General features: G+C 30.0%; 2 protein-coding genes across 2 annotated transcripts; both read left to right on the top strand.

Annotated features, from left to right (window-relative positions):
• The first annotated feature begins 3813 nt into the window (after positions 1-3813).
• Positions 3814-8555, top strand: LOC105112312 (probable galacturonosyltransferase 11). Its single transcript, XM_011007982.1, has 2 exons — positions 3814-4543; positions 6711-8555. Exons 1-2 carry the CDS (start codon positions 4391-4393, stop codon positions 8163-8165), a joined length of 1608 nt encoding a protein of 535 aa, XP_011006284.1. The 5' UTR covers positions 3814-4390; the 3' UTR covers positions 8166-8555.
• A 12855-nt stretch (positions 8556-21410) lies between these two features.
• LOC105112322 (uncharacterized) lies at positions 21411-22409 on the top strand. Its single transcript, XM_011007994.1, has one exon. It carries the CDS (start codon positions 21411-21413, stop codon positions 22407-22409), a length of 999 nt encoding a protein of 332 aa, XP_011006296.1.
• The last annotated feature ends 4355 nt before the right edge of the window (positions 22410-26764 follow it).

Here is a 26764-nt window from a genome sequence, read left to right as displayed (position 1 = left end):
AATTATGCCTCTCAGTGTTTTCTATAATTTAAAGGTTTAAAAGTAGTCTACACTTAATATCTTAATTGTGTGCTAATTTGAAAGGTAGCAATAATGAAGAATATTAGATAAATTTGTTAGAGCATCCACGCCCTTTCTAGTTGAACCAAATCCTTAGTTATATTAGCTAGTAAGCATGGTTTTCCCTTAGCTTTCATGGGCTTTAAAAGGCTTTCCACTCTAGCTTTGTGAATAGTACTCGCTATATATAGCAAGCATTATTCAACTCATCAAATTGTTAATCATGGTAGTTGAAAAAAAAAATAATAGCACGCGAGAAAATGCTATTTTTTTTTATCTCTGATACTAAAATTGAAGAAGACACTTTTATCTTCTCTCCAAAGAAAAGTATCAAATTTAATGGTAAGCATAAGGTTTGAATATAAGCATAAGAAAGTCAATATAGACTTTGTTTTGTTGGTTTTATTGAATTTGATGTGAAGAAAATGGTTGTAAACAATTTTAATGTACGACAATAATGCAAAATAGCATATAAGTGTACACAACACACAAGTTAATTATTTAGAACTAAAAAAAAATACAAATCATACAAACAATCATATAAACATAAAAGCATAAACTAGAAATGATGTTGATGATATACATGCATGACTTAACTTAAAAGTTATATTTCCTGGTGGAGTAGCTATCTTGTCACTTAAATAACTTAACTTTATTTCACATTGTGATGTGGGGTAGGGATCTCTCTATAAGATAAGATGAGAAAAATAATCAAATATCATCTATAAAGGTAAGGTGTTTCCATTTAAGGCTAATGGTATTAAGAACTTGTTAATTAATATATCAAAGTTTAGAGAAAGAGTTAGTTACATAAAAGGAAGATGAACTTAATTAACAATGCTTCTCCAATATTTATCTTGGGGTCAATTGCATTACACCCATTAATAATAGAAAACAAATATCTAGATATAATGCATATAGAAAAAAAAAGGTAGGGTAAAATAAAAAGAAATGAATACATAGGAATCCTTTTCTTGGAAAAAGGTGTTATCATGACTCGATTACAAATATAATAAAATAAACACATAAGCATATAAAATTCTAATTACCAGACACTCTTGATTCTTATCACCTTTTTAATACAAGGTAAAAATTAAAATCTAATAAAATCTAACACGGACTACATATAAAATATCATCATAATCAGCCAACCATCCCTCCAAAGTTTATATATATAGCATGTAACATGTTATCGCATGTTATTGCATAAAAAAAATTACATATATGAAAATACATTAAGAAAAAAAATATGTTTTCAAGTGGTCATTAAGGATGAATCAACACAAGACTTTTTTACAAAAAAAAAAATCGGTTAAACATGCTACTTAGAGGAGAGCCAATTAGAAAATAAAAGTTTTGAAAGGATCGATTAAAAACCAATTGCTTATGGGTGAACCAATAAGAAAATAAAGTTTGAAAACCAATTGTTTAAAATAAACTACTCATGCACAAATCAATTTTGAAAATAATTGGTTAAAATGAATTGTTTATGGGTAAACCAAATAGAAAAACTTGGGTTTGAAATTATCTGGTCAAGACAAGTCACTTATAGGCGGACTGATTGAACAAAAGATTTAAAAAAAAATCAATTAAAAACAACCCAGTCACGTGTGAGACAATAAAATAAGTACAAGTTTTGAAATCAATTGGTCAAAATAAATCACTCATGAATGAACTAATTAAACATTTGATTTTTTAAAAAAAGTTAAAAACAAATTACTTATAGGTGAATTAATAAGAAAACACAAGTTTTTAAAATCAATTCAATAATCCTTAAAATTCATCTCATATTTATGGTTAAGAAGCACAATCAATTTTTGTTTAGTCATCTCATCTTTGAAAATTAAGCCACATAATCAAAATTAGAATATAAAGTTTGAAATTTTATTTGACAAACACTTTATAACGATGTATAAAGTGCAATCAATTAAGAAATGCATGACAATAATTAATTAAATAATTAGTTATACAAATCAACAGTCACTCAATCATTCAAGCATCGATTCAATAAATACCAGGATCTATACTAATCTTGGATAATCCTCAAAAATCAAATCATAATCCCATAATCTTAGTTCCATCGCAGAACATTGATAACATCTACCAACCTCAAAATTACTCAAGGGTCTTAGATCTCTCGTATTTGGTGCACTACGGTATATTGCATATAATTTATTCATTCAAATATCCATCAATAAAAATAAAATATAATTATTTTTAATTCTAAATAAAATAAAATAAAATTCAGATTTGAGCAATTAGAGAGATACCTCTAGTCTAAGTAAAATTACCATTTTATCCTAATAAGACTATGGAATTATAATTCTATCATTAACTATGCAACTGTACCATTCAGTTCGCATGTGTGTCTCACACTTTGCTATTCTCAGTTGCTTAGTGTTGATTTTGATGAGATTTGAGCTTTCAAATAGCTTGACAACAAGCTCTTAATTTTATCTACCTACTAATGTTGGCCATTTCATAATCAACTACGGAGGGATGTTGATAGTAACATAATTTGATTTCTTATTCAATTTCTTTATTTTTTCTATTATTAACATCAACATTGTCATTGAGGACTCCTCAGGGTATGGTCAAGAAAGGAAGACGCATCTTTTCATGTTAGTCTTGAGGCTTATGGTGGTTGGACAAAGAAAAAATAACAACTAGTTTAACCATCAATAAAAAAAGAGAATGCGGGCTAGGCTGAGGTATGACCCGATTTATGATGGATCCATGATCTAGCTTGGTTGGATGGTTTATAATTTATATTGCATCTGATCTAAATCTAAATAATTTTAAATTAAATCTATGATTGTGATCCATTTAGGGTTTAATTAGGTGTAGGGGAGCTTAAATTAGATTTTTAATCACAACTCACATTCATTTGGGTGATTGGATTTGACATTTAAATTTCTTTCTTTTTTCAACTATTTTCTTTAATAAAAAAAAATAAAAATAAAAAGGAAGAATTAAAAGGGCTCAAGAAAATCCTAATTTTTTTTACCTATCCGACTAACTTTAATGATACAAACTCGATTGTGATCATAAAATGATGGTTTTTTTGAACATTTTTGACATGAAAGTCAACTTTTAACATGATAACTCAATTTTTTTATGAAATTTTTTTTTCTAAAAAAATCATTTTTGTTTTCTAAAAAATTCATTTTTGATCTAAAAAAATCCTTTTCAATTTTTTTTTCATGGTGCCAAAATAGATTATTACAACCATACTTTGTAATTTTACTGAATATTTCTTTTCAAGTAGCATTTGATTAAAAGTTTTAATTTTTCTTAAATAAACCTGAAAACCAACCTAAACACTGAATGAAATCTAAAATTAATGGAAAAGAAATAAAAATCCTAAATAAACTAATAAAAATAAAATTATTAAGCATATTATTTAATTTTTTAAAACTAAATAAAAAAATAATTAAAAAAAAAATTACACCATTTTTCTTATGTTGAAAAATAAAACCTGAGTTGCAATTATTATTTATATCAATCTTGTAGTTGAGCATTTAAAACTCAGTTATTTCATCTTAAAACTTGAATAATAAAAAATAATTAACAAATTATTTCACTTTGCATTGGCTTTTTCTAGAGAAATAAATTGCAAAACTTAAACTTAGAAACGTAATGGATCTTCAAGGCATAACAATGAACTTGTATAAGCTTATACCATGTTTTTTTTAAACGATCAAAGATATCCTAGGAAGTGTAACTAACATTAAATCTGTCTTTCAGACTCGGCCTAAAATCTCACTCTACTTTGGTACGGTAAATTTCGTTGAGTGACGAAGCGAGGTGGGAACTCCCTGCAGTGCTATCTGTGGTTGATAAGGTTGTTTTACACTTGCTGCATGAGGTGATAAAATGGAAAAAAGATTCAAGAATCGAGCATGGTAAGTTTCATACACTTGCTGGCTGTTTCCTTTTTGCTAGATTCTTTTCACTCCATAGACAGGCACAACCAGGCATGCAGCCCCTCTTTTAGTTTCTCATATATAAAAATATAAAAGGACCAGGACAGACGACTTTGGTTGGAAATTTCTACTCTCTCTCTCTCATTTCTTTTCCTAGTATTCACTCTCGATAAAATCCAGATCACAATCATTCTCTTCTTGCTCTTTCCATTTGAACCCCTCCAAATCCAACTCGATACACCGTTCTTTCCCATTTCTTGATTATTATTTATGCATCTGCCTCACGCTTTTCAATTCTTGGTAGTGTTGTGACTGTTTCTTGCTGGTATTTTAAATCTTGGGGGTGATGGTGGATTTGGAAAATCTTGAATTTTTTTTCCCTTGGTGGTGAATTGTGAAGAAATATGAGGAGGCGACCGGCAGAGTACCGGCGTCCAGTTAGAAGGAGATTATCGCAGTGGATCTGGGCGCTTATTGGGATGTTCTTGATTGCAGGATTGGTTTTGTTTGTGTTTCTCCACAATCATCCTGAAGATCAGGTTAAGCAGCCAATAATGGTAAGGTTTGCTTACATATTAAGAACCCATTTCCTTTTTTTTTTCTGCCCCCCATAATGTCTATTTGATCTTGTGTTTCTATGAATTTGATTTTTAACTGTTTAGTTTGATATATTCAGTGGTTTTTGACGATGCCCTATTGATCCAGAAGCTTTAATAAGTGTAACTAATTGATAAATATTTTGTTTCAATCATATCAACGTTTGGATAATTTGATTCGGTGTGATTTATATCAACTAAGTGGATTCAATTTAATTATCTTTTTGTGTTAAATGACTTTTGTATGGATAAAATGAGGTCTTGTTGTTCTTATTATTAATCGGTATAAAAAAATAGGATTTGAATTAATTACAGAACTCATCTGTTGACTGCCCTGAGCTACATAATGGTGATTAAATTGTATGCCATTTCTGCTCAAGATAATGATGTTTCGTTTAGGCATAGATGTTTAAACATAGATTTTACATTACTTGGTTTACCTGCTTTTTTCCGAGAGATGTTACCAAAATCCATTCATCTATCATAGTTTCCGTAGTATCCTGTTGTTAGGGTTGTTGTTGGGAATGAAGAAACAAATAAAGTTCATTTATATATTTGATGAATTCAGACATGCCATCTTCCCATAACTATGACTGTGATAGCTATTGTTTCCCTAAAAGTGGTTCTATATGCTCTCCTATTTGAGAACATGCTTATAGGATACATGACCTTCTTGGAGCCTGTTTGATGCTGCTATGTGGTTCAACAGAACAATTAAGTATTTGATAACACAAGGCTTTTTGGGGGAAACAACATTGTAATCTCACATAGCGAGCTAAAATCTGTTGTTGGGAAAGCAGGGATATGGGGTACTTTCTCCAATGGTAGGTTTTCAACCACCACGTAGCAGTCAACATGAAAGGCTATCAGATGCTTAGTTACAAGATATATAATTTTCTTATAAACCCAGCTCATTAAGGACTGGAGTTTTACCATGGAAAATCCCATTTTTTTAATCTCATCTTTTGGATTAATAAATTACATGACTGGGTTAAGTATGCTGAGAGTTTTAAGATGACATGTGGCATTGGTTCTTCATCCCTTGTCTTTTGTCCTCTCAAATCTGAGCACTTCTGCCACACTATGTTGCACAACCCAAGCTACTGTTAGTTCTTTTCCTACAGGCTTTATGATTATGATGGAATGGAAGTAATGTATTCCTGGATCTTTTCATTTCCATTTTTGTCACAAGACTGAAGAATACCGTAAATGGTGAAAATGCATTCACCTACTTTAAATGTTGGAAATAAATTTGAAACGTGTGCCAGATGCATGTGATCTTTGAACTATATGACCAAGGGCTTAGATTTCCATGGCTAAATGCTTCAATCCACGGTTTTTACCCTTTTTTCGTGTAATTTTGCACTTTGCAGTTTACTGAGAAAAGGTATTTCTATTTTTTTCTCTGTCATGCCTCATGTGGACCAGAGGCTATAAGAAGAGTCATCAGTCGATTGACTATTAAAATATTGCACTTTACAGTTTACTGAGTAAAGGTATTTCTATTTTATTCTCTGTCATGCCTCATGTGGACCAGAGGTTATGAGAAGAGTCATCAGTCGATTGAATAATAAAATCTTACAACACGTCAATAGGGTTCTATGATACTGTGGTGTTCTTTTGAGAATGCCGGGCATACATTTTAGTAGTGTCAGTTTTGGTAATAATGAATTGCCTGAAATCAAAAGAGGCTGCAAATGTTATGTTTCTAAACTGGGTCACAGAATTGCCCTGGTTTCATTTTTCGCTCCATCTTAGCATGACCTTAAGCTTGGACAAAACAGCTATCCTTTAGTTTGAGAATATTGCTGAGACATCTAGTGAAACTGCAGGTATCACCTTTTGACCAGAATTTACTTTTTCGTTGTTACTCTAGACAATCAATTAAAGATGAGAAACAAAATTTGTTTTTCATGCATAGTTGTGTTTTATTTTTGGATTGCTAACATACCCCACAACATTAGTATCTAAATGACCAATTTATAGAGATATAAACAGAAGTTTGTATCACAAAATATGAGTTGCACTCATTTTCACAATACACACACTTCAAGTCATATGCAGTAATTACAGGCATTGTTCTATTTAAGATTTATCGATGTACTGAACAGTGATGCTTCTTTGCCAGGGTGAACATGCAATAAAAGAGCCAATAAAACACAGGGGTTTGAATTTCACCAAGGAAATATTAAATGCCAGCTCATTTTCGCGGCAGTTGGCAGAGCAAATGACACTTGCCAAGGCTTATGTCATAATAGCTAAGGAGCACAACAACCTTCATCTTGCTTGGGAACTGAGTAAAAAGATAAGAAGTTGCCAGCTATTGCTTTCAAAGGCTGCCATGAGAGGGGAGCCCATAACAGTAGAAGAAGCAGAGCCAATAATCAGTAGCCTATCATATCTAATTTTCAAGGCACAAGATGCTCATTATGATATTGCAACCACCATGATGACAATGAAATCACATATCCAAGCCCTAGAAGAGCGAACAAATGCAGCAACAGTTCAGAGTACATTCTTTGGTCAGTTAGTGGCTGAAGTTTTGCCCAAGAGTCTTCACTGCCTGAAAATAAAGCTCATAAATGACTGGCTTAAGCAGCTGCCCCTCCAAAATCATGCAGAGGAGAAGAGAAACTCCCCTCGAGTTGTGGACAACAATCTCTATCATTTCTGCATATTTTCAGACAATATTCTGGCCACCTCCGTGGTGGTCAACTCCACAGTCTGCAACGCTGACCATCCAAAACAACTTGTTTTCCACATAGTAACAGATGGAATCAGCTATGGATCCATGCAGGCTTGGTTTCTAACTAATGACTTCAAAGGGGCCACTGTAGAAGTGCAGAATATAGAAGAGTTCTCCTGGTTGAATGCTTCATATGCTCCTGTTATCAAACAGATCCTTGATCAAGATTCAAGGGCCTACTACTTTGGGGCAGATCAAGTTATGAAGGTTGAGCCAAAACTGCGGAACCCTAAGTACCTGTCTTTGCTCAATCATCTCCGCTTTTACATCCCTGAGATCTATCCGCTTCTGGAAAAGATCGTCTTCCTTGATGATGATGTTGTTGTCCAGAAGGATCTGACAAGACTGTTTTCATTGGATTTGCATGGGAATGTTAATGGAGCTGTGGAAACCTGTCTTGAAACATTCCATCGATATTATAAGTATATCAATTTTTCAAACCCAGTCATCAGCTCTAAATTTGACCCGCAGGCATGTGGTTGGGCATTTGGAATGAATGTTTTTGATTTGATTGCATGGAGGAAGGAAAATGTGACTGCACAATATCATTACTGGCAAGAACAGAATGCTGATCAGACACTGTGGAAGCTGGGAACACTCCCCCCCGCCCTTCTAGCATTTTATGGACTGACTGAGCCACTAGATCGGAGATGGCATGTGTTAGGATTGGGATACGATATGAACATTGATGACCGTCTGATTGACAGTGCTGCAGTTATTCACTTTAATGGGAACATGAAACCATGGCTTAAATTGGCCATTGGCAGGTACAAGCCTCTTTGGGAAAGGTATGTAAATCAGAGTCACCCGTATTACCAAGATTGTGTCATTAGTTGAAATGTGCTCCTTGATTCTTGGTATTTATGCGATCTTCAACGTTTTTAAACAGTTGACCCAGGATCGCATTGTTGTGGAGCCAGAAATAGAAAATTTTGGCTTTGTTAGGATCTTTACTTTTTTATTATTTCTTCTTTTTTTATTATAGTTTCTTAAAGGAAAAGGAACGAGTTTTATACTATAGGGGATTTAAATTTACCTGGGAAGAACTGTTGGGGATTCAATTTTGGCTAATGGTGTTTCCTTTCCCCTTCTGCTAGCTGTGGAATCATTTGTTTCTTAGCAATTCTTGTAATAAATTTTCAGCTTTTATGAATTATATTGTAAGTGGACAGACTTTTGTTATGCTGGCCTGTCTCTGTTAATTTACACAACCAGATATTTAGTCCCTGTCTTGGTGCTTTCATATCAGCATTCAACTATGTTACATGGTTTTATAAATTAACTGCCAACATGACTTCAATTCAAGCTTGGATTATTTTCTATTTACGGCAAATAAATTTCTCCCTTTTACTTTTCTCCATAGGTTTCAACAAAGTTCTAACAAGTAGATTTTTAGAGATTTTTGTATCTTTCAACAATTAGCTAGAAACAAATCTCAATCTCAAAAAAAAAAAAATTGAGGATTGAAGAGATGATTTCAAAAGTTGATTGATTTTTATTTTTTTTGTATCTCCCATAAAATAGATTACTGATTATATTGGTCCTAGTAGTGGGGGGGAAACCATTTGCCTAACTCCTAAAGACAGTTGGATTGGTTGCTATGATGCCAAGATGAGGTTGATTCATAATCTTTTTTAATTTTCATGTGATTGTTCATCTAACGTTGAATCTTTCCTCCAGTGGGATTTGTGCACTGCTAACTTCTCATTTGGTTCAGTATTCGACTTATGATTTCAATGCTTTTCCTTCATGCAATTCAAAATAAACCATCCATAAGGATAAAGAGTATAGGATATGTCCTTTAGGCTTGACATATAGAGGTTGAAAAGTTGCTGGACAGAAATTTAATTATAATATCGATTTCTAATGCCACAGGCCCACATAAGCTTTGCCTCCTTAAAGATAATCTCGGCATAAATTTCATGCAATTTTTGTCATATGGCTCATACTAAAAAAAAAAAAAAACAGACTAGCTTGGTCTAGGGCAATTGGCATCGACCTTTATTGTTGTTACACAACCTTCTTGTTTGATCCTTCATTGCACCCTGATGTTTTGATTTCAAGTTAACCATGATTAAGACATGGAGAATTGATTCCATTTAAAAATAAAAAATAAAAATATTATACTCGTGTCCTAGTGAACTAACTGTAATATCTAATATTGAATAAGTGGTTAAGCATATCCACCGTGCTTCAATTTGCAAAGAAATTGCATTTATTATTAGTTATTCTTTTACTAGAATTGTAAGAATTGAATAGGAAAATATTGACATTAATCATTTAATTCAAGATTTAAGTAATTTTCTTTAAATTTGAGAATTTCTAGTTAATCAACGAGCTAAAATTCTAGGAGCATACATTAATCTAAAACCATATCAATGTATGGATATTTGCTTATTGGTAAAAAAACATTACATCCTTATTGATTTTAGTTTTATTGATTCAAAAGTTTTTCCTAACTTAAATATTCAAAGAAAAATGCTACATTGTGTTTTTCTTGTTATCTATTTGCAAGTAAACCAACAAGAAGTTAAGATCAAATACATTTACTATTAATGAATTCAATTATTGGAAGAAAGTTAATAACTATATTTTTTTATTTATATTAAAAAATATCCAAATATAGCTCATAAAGTTGTTGTCATATGCTTAAAGTTTTTGAAAGATCAATCATGTTATATTGAAAAGATGGTTGAGATATAAATATCTAAAGAAATTCTAAATAATTGATTCTATATTAAAGTCTTAATATCTGTTGGATCACATTTAAAGTATGTGCTTTTAAAGAAGATGATGAATAGCCTGAATAAAAAAAAAAAAACTAGGGTAATTTTCTTGAAATAATGAAACTTTTAGCATCACACAATGAACAAATAAATGCTTTTATTTTGGATAATGTTGTAAATATATAATAGATATAATAATCGAAGATTCCTATTTCATGAAAAAACAATGAGCACAATTAAAATAAATATGTAAGAATATTTTTTTATTAATTTTTTTGTTATTTTACTTTATTTCAAAAAATTTACCAAACATAAATAATGTTTCTTATAAATTTTTTATGTTTATATATGATAGGTATAAAGATCAAAAAATTAAAGTGATGAATGTATTATGAAGATGAAATTAATTCATAGCATGGATTTAATTTGGTAATACTTTTAGCCTCTTTTCTTATATAAAAGTTAGTTTATATATCTTGTGTTTAATTTCATAGCATTGATTCAATTTGTGTTTACAACTCATATATGGTAGATTATAAAAATAATATATATATCTTGTTATATTAAATATTAAGTAATCAAATATTTGATGAATATTAAAAATAAATAAACTTCTATTAATAAATTAAATATATTTACATATACAAAGCCAATATCATATGTAATCAACTAATTGATTATAAGATATATACACTAATAATTATATCAAATGATGGGATCTAAGTTTTCCATATTTCTTTCTTTCAACATGTGATAAAAAAAATTCTTCAGCTTTCCAAGCAATTCCTATAATATAACAAAGAAAAGTCTATTAGGGATGTCATCTAGTACACTCGTTCAAAATCATGTGAACAACTTTCAAAAAATAAGAACTAAACAATAGATTTCTAAGTCATATATCCTAGTAAAATTAAGACCTTATTTGATGGCCGTAAGTTCTACTAACATGTTTAAAGCAAAACCTACATAAAGGCATTATATAGAGAGAGTTGAAAAATATGAGTTTTAGATAGTTTTAATGATGATTATATAAAAGGAATGATTATGAGGAGTAGAGAAAATAATAAGAGTTCAAGTAATAGAGATAGGTCTAGATCAAAATCAAAATTTACAAAAATTAAATGCATAAAATATGACACTTTAGAAAGAATTACACTAAGCTAAAAACATAAGGGAAAGAAAAAGAAAACCTTTTATGTTATAAATATTGCTAGTGAAAGGAAAATTTCTAATAACAGTAGAAGTGTTTTGTTTGTATCTATTAGTATTTCAGGTGATGAGTGGATTCTCGATTTAGGTTGCATATTTTATATTTATCCTAATATAAGTTGGTTTAACGCTCATAAAGTTATCGATAATATTATTTTATTATCAGACAATGAAGATTTTTTAATTATTATTTGTTTTATTTAATATAATTTATGAAATTAAAATATATTTTTTTTAATTTCATTCTCTTTTAACTTCTTTACTGATTAGATTTTATCTTCTTTTTTTTAACAAACTTAAAGGAAAAAAACATTAATAAATTATTTTATTACTTTTTTCATGATATAACTGGATAGTAAAATTGTTTCTCAACTTATTTTCACCAAACATTAAAAAATAATTGTTTTTAAAAATTTATTTTTCAAAAAAAAATAAAGTTATTTATCAGGAAATAAACGGCCTTATAATGAATACTTGATGGATTTGGATCAAGATGAGATTGGTGTGATGTTGTTATTTATCCTACTGTTTAATATAAACTATGAGTATTTGGTTATCTTGTTTATGCTCATGTTAAGGAAAATAAACTTGGGTGAAAAAAGATAAAAAGCATATTCCTAGGCTAAGCATCTAGGGTAAAGGAAAATCAGTTATAATGTGTTGATCCTGAGTTATCTAAGTTTATTACTAACATGGATGTGACCTTGATGAGTCTACTATGTTTTATAAAAAAAGAAAAAAAGTCAACTGATGTTGATGTTGAGATGGATTTAAGTATTAGCAAGCACATGGGGCTTGAGGTTAGAGCTTCAGAGACAATGCAGATAGATGTTTTAGTTAAGTAAGTTCAGGAAATGGTGTAGGATATTGTTTATAAAAAAACATTTGAAGAAAAATTTAGAGTATTGTTATAGAAACACAAATAAGATACAAAAAAAGACCCAATTAAATATGGTTATGCTGATTTATTTAATTTTGTCTTGAATATTGTAGAGAATCTTGATGATTATTAGCTTTGTTCTTGTAAAGAGGTAATTTATTGCAAAGAATCTTCTCAATGGATGTTTGCTATGAATGAGAAGATTGAGTCTTTTTATAACAACTACATATGAGATCTTATTAAACTAACATGGAACTAGAAGATTGATAGGTAAAAATGGGTTTATAAAAGGAAAGAAGGAAGCATATGAGTTGAGGATGCAAGGTTTAAAGCATGTATAATTGTTAAGGGATTTACATAAAAAAAAAAAAGATGTTGACTTCAAAGCATGTATAATTGTTAAGGGATTTACATAAAAAAAAAGATGTTGACTTTAATAAAGTGTTCGTTCTAGTTGTAAACCATAATTTCATCTGAACAATACTTGTTATGGCTGTTTTGTTTAACTTAGAGCTTGAGTAGCTGGATATCAAAATAATATTTCTATATTGTGAGCTAGAGGAGAGAATCTATATGCATCAGCTAAAGAGTTTTAATGCTTAAAGTAAGGAAGGCCATGTGTGCTTATTAAAGAAGTCATTATATAGCTTGAAGCAGTCATAGAAGCAGTAGTATAAGATGTTTAATATTTTTATGCTTAAACATGATTACTTTAAAAATGGCTATAATAATTATGTATTCTAAGAAGTGCTCAAATGGTTCGTTTATTCACTTGTTGTTGTATATTTATGATATATTGATTACTTTCAAAAGCATGTATAAGATTAACAATCTGAAGGACTAATTGAGTGGTAAGTTTGAAATGATGGATATGGATGTAATTAGAAAGATATTAAGTATGATTATATAAAAAGACCGAGGCACTAGAAACTTATACTTGTCACATAGAAAGTATCTTAAGAAGGTACTTAAATATTCTAGTATGAAAGACTATAAACTAGTGAGTACTTTACTTATAACCTATTTCAAGTTATCTCTGGCTTTATCACCAAAAAGTAAGGAGAAAAAGGTTTGTGAGAACAATCTTAAAGGCATTTTATTTTTTTGCAAAAATCTAAAGTGGTAAATTTTAGGTTATGACTACTGTCTCTTTTTTACAATCCTTATGCTATAATGTCTTATGAAAAATGTTTTTTATAGGTTTTGTATAGTAATATTTTTAAGAAAAGATAGTGTTTGTGAAACATTTTGAAAAATAATAAAGTCAACAAGTGACTTCATTGTGAAATATTGAATTTTTATTAAATTTAGAAATAACTAACCTTATGAAAAAAATTTGAAATTTGGTCATTTCAAGAGGTAACCTATCTTGTGGTCCCATAGTAACATTTTTAACCATTGTTGAATTGAAATCTACATATAACATAGTGAGATTTATTTTGGTACAATTTGAATTTGCCATATAAAGATCTTCTTAGTGCTAGTTTAAAATCCAACGACTTAAGGATAACTTTTTGTGATGGTTTAAACTCTAGTGATCTAGGAACAACTTTTTATACTAGTTTGAACTCTAGTGATGCAAGATCAACTTTTTGGTACTTCTTTATTATAGGTTTGGATCTTTTAATGCAAAATTAAGTTGAAAAGAACCTTGTTAGATCTTTGTTGACTTGGATTTGTTGAAGCTTACATGGACTACATCGGGGATTTTTACTTGTAAAATATCTACAAAACAATCCACAATACTAAACATTATAGGTTGGATGACATGGATGTATTTTTACCTGGTTTGAATTTACTAAATTCTTGTTGGACATAAATTTGTTAGAGGCTTATTGAGCTTGAAATTATAATAAATCTTATTAGGTTCAAATTCTTTAGAGTCTTATTGGACGCAAATATGTTGGAGTCTTGTTTGGCTTAAAAGTGCAATGAACCTTACTAAGTTCAGATTTGTCAAAGTCTTGCTGAAATCAAATATATTAAAGCCTTGTTATGCTTGAAATTACAATGAACCTATTGAGTTTAAATTTTTAAGAGTCTTGCTAGACTTGAAATCTGTTAGAGCCTTATTGAGCTTTAAATTACGATGAAACTTGTTATGTTCAAATTTATCAAAGTCTTGCAATACTCAAAATTTACACAAGCCTTACTATCTTGAAATTATGATGAACCTTGCTAGTTTGAAATTTACCAAAGTCTTTCTAGACTTAAAATCCATAAGAACCTTGTTAGGCTTGAGATTGCAATAAGTCTTGCTAGGTTTAAAATTGTCGGAGTCTTACTAGGGTTTTAATGGGCTTGAGATTGTAATAAACCTTATTAGGTTCAAATTTTTCAATTTCATACTAGACTCCACATAGGATTTTTACCGATAGTATAGAAAAATTATCTATACAACATTGCACAAATCTAGAATTTTGGATTAGACATCCTGCATGTATCTTTACTTGTTTAGAAATTAGGACCCTTCTTTTTTACAACTCATTTTGTCTTTGATTATAGGAATTGTTACTTTTATTCTAACTTTTTTAGTTATATAACTTGCCAGATCACTTGATTTTGTCCCATGTGGGACATCTTTCTAATAGATCATATATCATACAACCTAGATATCCATTGCTTATTTGATGTTCAATATATGAAGTTCTTGTTTTGTCGACTATTATTTTAAAAATAGAGAAATATCTCTCAACCATGTGGTATTCATTTTTCATTACCCACTCTTTATCATTCCTAATAAAGAACTTATGCTTTAAACTTCTGAAGAATTTCATCATATAAAATTTATTATTTTCATAGTTATAAAGTTTTTTTAAATAGAATTGCCTCCAACCAATCTAGTTATTCTTATCATTCAACAATCATAAGGCATATATGCATTAACATTATTATCATGTATTTATTTTACCATTTATGACTTATGATGGAATTATGCATATCATCATTTGGTTGTTATCATTACCATGTTTTTTTAAAACTAAATTACCTTTAGCTGATCTGACTAGATATATTATTACCATATGGATTACTCTAGTTAATTTGAATGTCCATCTTCTAGGAGACCTCCATGTATTACCTTAATTCAGAATGTGAAATATAAATAACTTATCTAGTCATACTTAGATTTCAGTAGTCATCATTGGTTTACATAACCAACTCTAAGTTAATTTAACTGCTAAACTTTTCAGCAACCAATCATAAGATGTATATTCATCAATATTATCTTTCTAAAGAACTTTGCAAATTCAGTTAATAACCTTTTTTGTTTAAAACTTCAAACCATTAATTTTGAGGATTGTATCCATGCAAGTCTAATTATTAAAAGGAAAACATTAAGATGTAAATTTGAAAATACTTTTATGAAGATTAAACTTTTTTAATCGAGAACCCAAAATACAACATTCAATACTAATATGCAATTTTGCAGGTGTCTTGTTAACAACTAAACATGTATGTGATAATTGGAATTGGTAGAAAAAATGATTAGTTTAGAATTCCATATCCAATGGATGGCTATTTTTTAAAGGTAATGTTGCATTCTAAAAGTAGGTTTTTAGTTTGTATAAGATGATAAATTTGTTTCACATCATGTTAAGTTAATTTATCATGCAATATAATGTCTAAGAAATGTGATATATAAATAGGTCATAATTGATTTTTTTAGGCTAACACCTTCCAATCCAAATAAGTTATTTTTTATTAGAAAGAATGTTTCAAAGCATGTAATTTAGGTCATGGTTCAAACAAGTTCTTCATTGTTCACTCTATCGGACTAGTGTCGATTCAGATCAAAATGGTTGAGTCGGCTCCAGCCTAGTCCAAAAAAAGAAAAAAAAATATATGTAAGCTAACACCAGCCCAACACTCTTCTAGGTCGATGTTGGCTCAACACTTTTGAGCCGACCTCAACCCAACCCCAAATCCTTTGGGCTGACCTCAATCCAATTTCTTCTATGTCAATTTTGGTCTATCCAGAATGGGCTTAGCTCATATATTTAGGTCAACCCATCCCATTATATATTGTAATATAATAATATTATATTATATAATATTGTATATTAAAAAAAAATTAAAGTCCTTTAAAAAAAAAATTGTTATTTTCTCATAGAAATTTCTACAATTTTGATTAAAATACCTGGTTTTCTCCAAGATATTGCAAAAAATATGTAGAAAAAAAACAAAAAATAATTTCTTATTTTCATGCATACGGTCAAGTCTTTTAAAAATATAAAAATATTCATATCATATTTCCATAAAAAAAATTAAAAAATATGTATTAGCATGCATTTTAAATTTTAATAACCAGTTTATTAAAGTCAAGAGAACTATGCCAATATTTCAAAAATACCAAAAAAATCATTTTATTTTCTTTTAATATATGGGGATTACGAACTTATACATAAGACGTATTCCTCATATTAAATAAAAGGTAGTTCTTTTTTTATTGATGTTAGAACGGTTAGGATTTACCCGATAAAATAATAATCTACTTACCAAAAAGAACTTTTCTTAAACCATAGTCAAACCAACAATTAGAAAATATGACAATACCTTAGTTTTTTATCACGCAATTAAATAATGCATCTTATATTAAGTATGACATATTTGGGGTTCTAATACCTTCTCTTTATGCAATCAATGCTTATGCCTGATCTTTGAGATCAATTAGGATTCCTAATAACCAAAATATTAGGTAGTGACTCACATTCTCTCTTTACACAAATAAAAGACAAGAATCCTTGTCTTCCCTATTTTCTTGATTATTCAAACCAAGAGTGGACTCATTCATTGTGACACTACACACTTATGACAATGCATGCTAGATATTGGATATAAAGTAATGATAGCATAAGGAGACACCTTAAGGAAAAGTTATAGTCATTATATGCACCATGGTAAATTTACTATCTAGTAAAAACATGTCTCTCATTGCTCAATGATTGTCCTCTAAAGCTCGATATAAGATCTATAAGATATATGAAAGCATAAATCATGCTCGTGTTAGATTGACGTACTAACCACATTCAAGTTGATAATAAGATAGGGCTTGGTAGTTTCATAAGTCTTATTCAGGTCAATAGCCATTGGAGTGCAGTTACTCCCTCGCTTAACCTAAAGTAAAGATGTGTGATCTCAAATGTTGTTATATGAAGACATGAATATATCCAAAATACAAATGAAAAAATAAATTATGAATGTTAGATGAGAAATAACATGCAAATCGAAGCAAATTATAAAACACACATAATAAACACATTAATGATAAAAGACTTTAATTATCAAAACATATATAGTTTTGTAATTGAAATATTAACTCTTGCTACTTCGAGCTAGATAGAACTAACTCGATAACCAAGTGGCCAAAAAAACATGTAAAAATGAAAATTGTTGTCACAAGGAACATATTGCTAAACTACATGTCAAAACGAGTAAAATTGAAAAAAGAAAGTCATGATCTAGTTTTATAGTAACTAGAAACTCAAAAGGAATCTTTTAGATATTTTAAGTAAAGAGATAGTTATATAACATAAAAGATAATAATCACCATTTACATTTCAATAGAGCTTGATTGTGGCCAATTGTTTCATCTTTTTATATGACCATTTATAATGTTTATGTGAGCAAGATTAGTGATCTCTTTTTTTAAAATGATAATCTCTTTTTATTGGTTAATCTCTAGCGGGGTTTTCTCCTCGTTATCCATCTATATGTTTTTGAGACTAGTGTTGTAGATCTTAAAAAGAAGCTAGATTTTCGAGGAAACCTATATTTCACCTGTAAATTGAGTTTAGCATATACACATAGAACATTTAATGATGTATGCTAGATATTGGATATGAAGTTGTGGTAGTATAGGGAGACATCCTAAGGGAAAGTTTTAGCCATTACATATACTGTGTAAATTTACTATCTAGTAAAAAAAGGTCTCTCATTGCTCAGTGATTATCTTTTAAAGCTCGATATAAAATCTATAAGATATGTAAAAGCATAGATCATGCTCATGTCAAATTGACATATGTGAAAGCATAGACCATGCTCATATTAGATTGGCATAGAAATCACATTCAAGTTGATAATAAGACATGAGTTGGTGGTTTGACGAGTCTACCTAAGTTGATAGTCATTAGGATACACTTACTTCCTCACTTAACCTAAAGTAAAGATATGTGATCTCAAATAGTATTGTATGAAGACATGAATTTATATTCAATAAATAAATAACAAAATAAAGTGGGAATGTTAGGATGAGAAGACAAATCAAAGCAAATTATACAACACATTTTAATTATCAAAAACATGTATAGTTTTGTAATTGAAGCATTGACTCTTGTATATACATATTTTGAGCCAAAATAAATAAACTAACTCAAATAATCAAGTAGTCAAATAAACATGTAAAAATAAAAATTATTGTTACAAAGAACATCTTGGTAAACTACATGTGTAAAAGAATAAAATTAAAAAAGAGAAGTGACAATCTAATTTTGTAGCAACTAGAAATTCTAAATAATTTTTTAAATATTTCAAGTAAATAACTAGTTATATAATATAAAAGATAATAATCAATATTTACATTCGATATAAGATAAGCTATATTAATATTTACTAAAAACTAAAAAAGAATTTATTGTGTTTTTATTTTTAATTTAAATTTAATAGTAGTTTTGGATTTTAGCCAAAGACGACCAACTAACTAAATTTGTAATACATATATGTTTTAATTATTAAACTTGTAATCTTTAATGATTGATCTGGTAATCAAACTTATTGCTCCGTTTCTTGAAATGCAAAGGTCTAAAAATAAAATAACGTCGCTAAAGTGTCGTTGTTTCATTAGGACGAACCCTTTTCAGTTAGAAGGTCATCAATTATGCTATGACCCTTTACCTTACAGGAAAGCAACATATTTTATTTTACTTATATTGCTTCCAATTTCAACAACCACAGAATATTTAATAAAAATTTTGCAAACTGCCACGTCATATCACGAGAACCTCGTAACCAACCTATCAGCAGCCGCCAGGTCAAAACACTGCGCCCCAACCGCGCCATCACCCAGTGGTCATCTTCCGTCATCCTCCAGCAGCGGCCCGTGCACTTCGCTGTCGTTTCTATTTCTATATTCTCTTGGCTTGGTTTTAGCTAATTCAATTTTCTCGTGGTCTCAATTTGTTGATGATTGCATTATTTTTTCAATCGCATATTGTTAATTGTATGCCCATTATTAGCCTCGTGTATGTGTTTTCTTTTCAATATATATACATATATGATCGAAAGTAGGCCATTAATATCATTTATTTTAAATTTGGTATAACTAGAAAAATTTAAAAACTCTTAATTTGATTTTTAAAATTTAAATTTTAAATTAATTTATGTGAAAGTTATCTCCAAATTGGCTCTAAGGAATTTTTTTTTTTTTTTTCTTTGTTAGGGGCGGATGGCAGATTATTTATTCCTTAGTTTTTCTTTCTTAAAAAAAACGTAACAAACTAAATGTTCTTTACAGTGGCAAACAATGCGCCATTCACTAGGTCATAGCCTAGAGTTTGATCACCACTTTGGTTCCTAAAAAAGATGAAGGTATGGGTTTTTTGGGTTCAAGATTTTATTTTTCAATTTATTTTCATTTAAAAATATCTTAAACATCTATCCAACTACCTAATAACCTTAAAATTAAAAAAAAAAAGAAAAAAAAGACAAAATTAACTGAATGAAAAATATCTAAACCAAATCCGATCTCCTTCCTTGAGGATATTTAAAGAAAATAACCTGTATCATTAAACCTTTTTTTTTCTAATGGAATTAGTTAAAAATTAAAATGATGAGTTTTTTAATTGAAAAATGACTCAACTAATGATTTTTTTTTTATCATCTTTCTTTCTTTTTTTTTTGAAAAAAACTTCTTTTTCTTTTTCAAAGCTTAGGATTGAAAAATAAATGAAATGAACATTCTTCTCCTTTTTCTTTCACTGAAAAGTGACTCAACTAATGAATGAAAAATAAGAATTGTCATGAATTTGGTGTGAAGCATGAAACTTCATCCGGTTTTACTTTCCCGTCTCTTTTTTTATTTAATTTTGTATTTTTATGGTAAATTGAAACCTAATTAGTTGACTTAGTATTCATATGGACAACAGTGAAATCAACCCCCAATATCATTTAGCTGTTTTGTTAATTACATGACCAGAGCTGCTCATCTTCGTATCCGACCACTCGATTAACAAAAAGAAGAAAGAAGTCGGATCCATAGCTACCCTTTCAAGACACAAAATGGTTCATAGGACGGAGTTGATAGGCTTGGCTAGCTTCAATCCATGTTTTGTCCAATTTAATGTCATGGGATATGCAAATGATTAAACCAGTGGATGCCATAAAAAGAAGAAAAGAAGAAGAAGAAGAGTAGTGGAGGTTAATTAGAGGGCCTCCCACCTGTGCTCTGCTTCGTTTGTAATTCAACTACTAGTCCCTTATCTTTTGTGCTAGTTATGATTAAAGTTCTCTTGAAAGCTAAGAATTCAGTCACGTGCCACGTGAAACATAACCAAAAACAGTGGAAACCCAACTAGCCCCACGGGAGCTTCTTACCGAGCAAATTCTCTGGCACATACCCTGCAAATATAATTTTCTTACATGGAAGATCTTCTTGCACCTCCTTCCTTAAGAGGCCTCTTATTTGTTCAAATTCTGAGCCATTTCCGACTCGTTTTCCGATTCCCAAATTCCTCCTGGTAAGTTGAGTTCATATATATGCTGTTTGAGAGCTTCAAGGGATACTTCAGTTGCAAGCCTAATCAAGTAAAATCTTATCCTATGATTGAGCTCATACATGTAGCTTGTGTTTCAAGCATATCGAAAGCACTGATTGAATTAGCAAGCCAAGCTGCTATTGAATTTAAACCTAGACAAGTGCTGGTTAAATTAGACACTCCAAGCTCCTTTTGGCAGACTAAAGTGGGAGTTGGAGATAACAAAGACAGACCCCAAAAAAATCCAAATATACCATTGTCAAAAACAATGTCCGAACCAACTCCACATCTGCAAATTCTCTATTTTGCTTAAATTTTAGTTGACCTATCTATTCAATCCTAAGTCCTATAACAACCCTCTTCTATCTAACCCATCTCAACGTAAAGAAGAAAGGAGAGAGAGAGGGTGAGACTTGCTATAGAAATAAATAAGGAGGAGGAAACATCAATATTCTTGCCTTGCACACCTCTAGCCTATTGGTGAGTCACTCATTTCATGCCCATTTCCCCCCCATCAATGGATCAAGATGATATTCCAATGGAGGAAACAGGCAGCAAGATTTTGCGAAAATCAATCTTTACTTTCCTCCAAAACTATCAATACTTCACCTCTACCGCAGCCCTTCTCGCCTTCCCCTTCTCGGCCTCAATCCTCCTCGCACACCTGCTTCTTGACTCCTCCTCATCTCTCCTTCCGGTCATATACCACAGGTTGACCAGTCTGTTCCAGGCGGCAGGATTCCCTTCCTCCTCGGAGTTGCTCAACCTCGTCAATCTCAAGCTCTCTCAAACAATCACCCTTTCAATTCTTACGCTTCCCTTTGCCCTTACTTTCCTGCTCATAATGAAAGCATCTGTTATTCAAGCTCTCAATAATAATCACAAAAAACCACCTTCTTTCTATTGTGTTTTTTCCATTTTCAATCCTCTCCTCCTTACCTACATATGCAATTCATTATTGATCCTCTCAGCGAATGCAACAGCTTTTTCTCTCTTATTCTTTACTTCTAATCTTTTCCTTGAGAATATTGGGTTTGGCTTTCATCTCTTCCTCTCAGCTGCTGGAGCTGTTGTTTACTCCATCATCCTCTCCCACACAATCATAATATGCAACTTAGCGTTGGTCTTATCGGGCGTGGAAAGAATCGGAGGATACCTGGCCATTCTAAAAGCCTGCGTTATGATCAGGGGAAGGGCTTCAACGGCGTTATCACTTGCAATTGCAGTCAACATAGCCCTGGCAGGGGTTGAAGCATTGTTCCGATACCGGATTGTGAGAGCTTGTCGTCATATCCGTGAAGCACAAAGCAATTTGTCGATAATTTCGGAGGGGACGCTTATCATCTACTTGTATTCAATTCTTGTTGTTCTTGAAACCATTGTCAGTTGCATCTTCTTCAAAAGCTGCAAGGCAACCTACTCTTGCATTGATCAACAGGGTAAATACGCTTACAGGATCAATGAAATTGAAGAGGAATTAGAAAATGGTGGCTATATTATTAGCTTAAAGGTGTAGCAACAACTTTTCTCCTCTTGCCACAAGGGTAATCTATACACAAGAAAGATTCACAAGGATCGTTTCAGAGAAACCATACTTCAATTGAAGCCCACAAAGTACTGTAACACACGTTCAAGCTGTTAAATTCTTTCTCCTTTTTCTCGTTTACATTTTCTGGTTTAATTATTTACTTGTACATTGGAATTTCTGAAAAAGAGAACAAAAGACAAAAATGGCGTTGTAGATGTATCAATCACTGTTCATCAAGAAAATTGAAATTTCAGCTACTCTGTAGATCCCAACCTCCATTGTAAAGCAATTTTTTTCTTTTTTCTTTACGCCACTGATACACTCATGTGCTCTTATCATGTGTGATTAGTCAGTCTCAAAAATTATCTAATTTATGAAGTGAGCATTCCTTGATTATTTTAAAATATAGGTTAATTTAATTGAAGGAAACTATTAGTGAATATTTTAAAATAAATATTTAATATGTCTGAAAAGATTAGGCATTTGCGTGTAAAAATGTGAGTAGCTTTTACAAAGAGATATCATAGAATTATAAAATGAAAAGATTGTAATATACGGTCAAGTAGGAATTATGATTTTACCTCATCCATGAGTATCTAACATCACCTACCTCAGATTGGATTGGGTTTTTGCTTGATTTGACAGATATATTCAATCTCGTCAAGTGAAAACCTAACCCCCTCCATCACCGACCTAGTATTTTAATTATTTTGTTAATATAATTTATAAAATAGAATTTAATTACAAAGTAAAAGTTGTAGGAGGATTAAAATACATATAAAAATTGTTGTGATCAAGGGCATTGGATGATGAGCGTTGAGAGGGAAAATTATTTAAAAAATAAATAAATAAAGAAGAGTTGTCATTTATCATTAAGGAAAAACTAGAAAACTTAAATAACTTGTCTTTTAAAAAAAATCAAGAGTGAGGAGCTGTGGTATGTAAAATGCATCACACGTAAATCAAAATATATATATATATATATAGCATATGTATATTTATGCAACTGATAACGATAACTAACTAGGAATTAATATATATTTGTTAAAGAATAAGATAAAAAAATATTATTTTTAAAAATATTCAAATATTTTTATTTTTCTTCAAATAAAAAATTAAAACAACGAAGATATATTTACTCAAGGTGGTAGAAAACTCAGTAGAAGAGGGTTGTGGTCAAGAAGATACCTTGAACTATCAAATCCAGGTAAGCATGCAACATCAAAGAAAATATGTCAGAAACAATAATCAATAAATATATAAGCATATTTCTAATTTTTTTATGCTAGAGTTGGTTTTACATCCGAGTTATCACTCTATTAAAGCATAATAATATACCAAACCAGATGGATTCAGACACAAACACACTTATAATATCATCATAGGTCAACCATCTCGCAATGTTTTGTTATATATGCAACACGCAAAGCTACCAAGAAAAATGTTTTTTATTTATTTATTTTTGAATTTATATATTGAATATGGAATAAGATAAAATCAAACTAGTAAGTGAAATATGATTTCAAAGAGACCACAAAGCTAAGTAAGAACATGTTCACAACGGACAAGAATGGATTTTGAAAGTCCTTTTAAAACAAGGTAGGATTGGCTTTGGAAATGAATTTAAGACAAGTGAGAAAATCGATTTTTAAAAATAAATCTATAATTAATGGGTTAAGATTTTATATAATAGCTAGGGTTAGTTTCATCGATGAAATACAAAAATACATGGAATTCACGTACAATAATATTATAATTAGTCAATCATCCATTATGTATTTTTATTTATTTATTTTATATTTATTGAATATAGAATAATATGAAATTAAATTGGTAAATGCAATATGATTTGAAGCGAACCACAAACTATTAATTAAGTCAAACTATGTTTAAAACGGATAAAAATGAATTTAAAAGTTACTTTAAAGCGGACTGGTTTTGAAAATGAATAAAAGAGAAAAGAGAAACTAATTCTTGAAAATAAATGAGTAAGTAATATATAATTAGCAATGAATTAAAGATTAATTATTTGAGAAGAAATTCAAACACAATGAGCGAGAAATAATCCACAATAGATATAAAAATATTTTTAAAAATATTTAAGTGGAATGAAATACGCATCAAATATTCAAAAGCAACGAGTGAGAGATTGTTCCAAGGGATTAAAAATTATTTAAAAAAGATATCCACATACATTAGTGGAATAAACAATAAATGCTTGAGCTTTCAGATTTTTGGGTTTCTCTCCTTCTTTTTTTAGATTCAAGTAAGTGTTTCAGCCAGTTTGCGCACACCACAACTAATTTCACAGGCTCTGAAGTTAACGATCATGCAAGTCTCTAGTGGCCATCATATGAGACTCGAACCTAAAACTACAAAGGGAACAAACCCCTTAATCTCAAGTCTTTATTATGTGACTACCACCTAGATGGTTGGTTTCTCTCCTTCTTTATTGTAGACGTCGTTGTTACCGGCGTCTTTGGTTGTTGCAGCTATCAAGAGGAGTTGCTACCGTCATGCGTGGTGGAGGAACAACCATTATGCGTGAGAGGAAGGTATTTGCTCACCGAAAAACATGGGAGAAAGGGGTTTTCGTGTTCTAGTGGCTATAACTCCGAGAGTCGGAGAAGGTGGCTCTAAACCTCATATAAAAAAATAAACAAACACTAGAAAAAAAAATCCATAACTTGTAAAAAAATTATAAGTGTATTTTTAGTATTTTTTTCTCTTACTTGAATTTATTTATTTTTATAAGACAATTCTCATTAAATAATTAATAAAATATTACTAATTATAGCTTCAGTATCATAAAATTTCTCATGGTTTGATCATTTTTTATATATATTTAAATTTATTTATGTGTGTGAGAAAGATGTATATCTAGACATAAATGTTTATGGATTCATGTTTGTCTTGAAAAGGGGTATTTTGATTAAATAATGTGGTTTATTCTTTTTTTTTCAATTTGGGATATGTTGGACTGGTTTTTGAGATATCTAAAATAGAATTTATTTTTATTTTTTGAATTTTTCTATTTCTCAATTCTTCTCTCCTTTTCTTTTCTCATTTTTTCTTGTTTTTTTTTCTTTTTTCCTAAATTGTTTCTCTCATATATTTTTTAATTTACACAATTTTTTCTTTTTTTTCCGTACTTGCTAAAAATATAAAAAAAATCTAAAAATCATGAAAAACTTCTCAAATGACTAATATTTTGGAAAATAATGATTTTTTATGAAAAATGGTTTTTTATGTGAATCTCTAGATTTTTATGAAAAACAAAATTGGGTTATAAATACATAAAATTACTTTTCTATATATAAAAGTTACAACATTATATTGGAAATCCTATAAAAATATATCTAAGTTATTTATTCAATACTATAAATAAGCATGTCAAACAAAATGGTAAATTAAATTATTATATAGGTTTGTGGTGAAGTTATATAGAAGATTTTATTCAAGTAATTGATTCCATCAATGGAATGAATATAAAAAAGAAATTAAAAGGGAATTTTTTAAGAATATAAAAAAGAACTCTTATCGAGTCCAGACGTAGATCTTTCATCCAATCCGACCCGTGATGATCCCTGTTGTATATGGAAGAAGTTGAGAGGAGAGGAGTGGAGACACGTGTAGTCGCCCAGGCCAATAGAACCCTAGAAGTGGATGGGAGGCAGCAAACTTTAACCTGCCAAGGAGTGTTCCTACGATCAGAGTTTCTTCAGTCAATTTCTGCCTTTTAAGAGTGACATCATCTACATTCCTCTCTCTCTCTCTCTCTCTCTCTCTCTATTAAAAAAACAAGAAGATGACATTTTCACATTTGTTTAAAACCAAATTATATTTTAATTTATTGAGTCAATTTTTATATAAATTAATTTTAAATTCTTGCTAGATAAAAAATAAGATAAAAAAGTTTGAAGGTTGATATTTTTGCTCTGATTTAATAACAATATAGATAATTTTGTTTTTTAAAAGAAAATTTTCATCTTTATTTTTTTTATTGAATTTTTTTGGCTTTTTTAATCAATTTAATTTATTTTGAATTAATCTTTATAATTTATTTTAATTTTTTCTATCATATTATAAAAATCTCAAACAAATATCCTGATATTTGGTTAGTATGATGCTAATTCTGTGAATATCTATTTTTTTTATCATATTATTAAATATAATGGTTAGTATGATGCTAATTCTATGAATATTTATTTTTGTTATCATATTATTAAATATAATTTAATTTAAAAAACAGTTGTTAAACTTATTGGAGCTTATGATTTATGTTATAAATTTAGTAGCTTAAATCACAAAACTTATATTGATCTAATTTGTTATCGTTTTAA

Source organism: Populus euphratica, unplaced genomic scaffold, assembly GCF_000495115.2.
Source record: "Populus euphratica unplaced genomic scaffold, PopEup_1.0 scaffold442.1, whole genome shotgun sequence".
Classification (NCBI taxonomy): Eukaryota; Viridiplantae; Streptophyta; class Magnoliopsida; order Malpighiales; family Salicaceae; genus Populus; species Populus euphratica.
The sequence above is the reverse complement of the archived record's forward strand: the minus strand, read 5'-3'. Positions and strand labels throughout refer to the sequence as shown.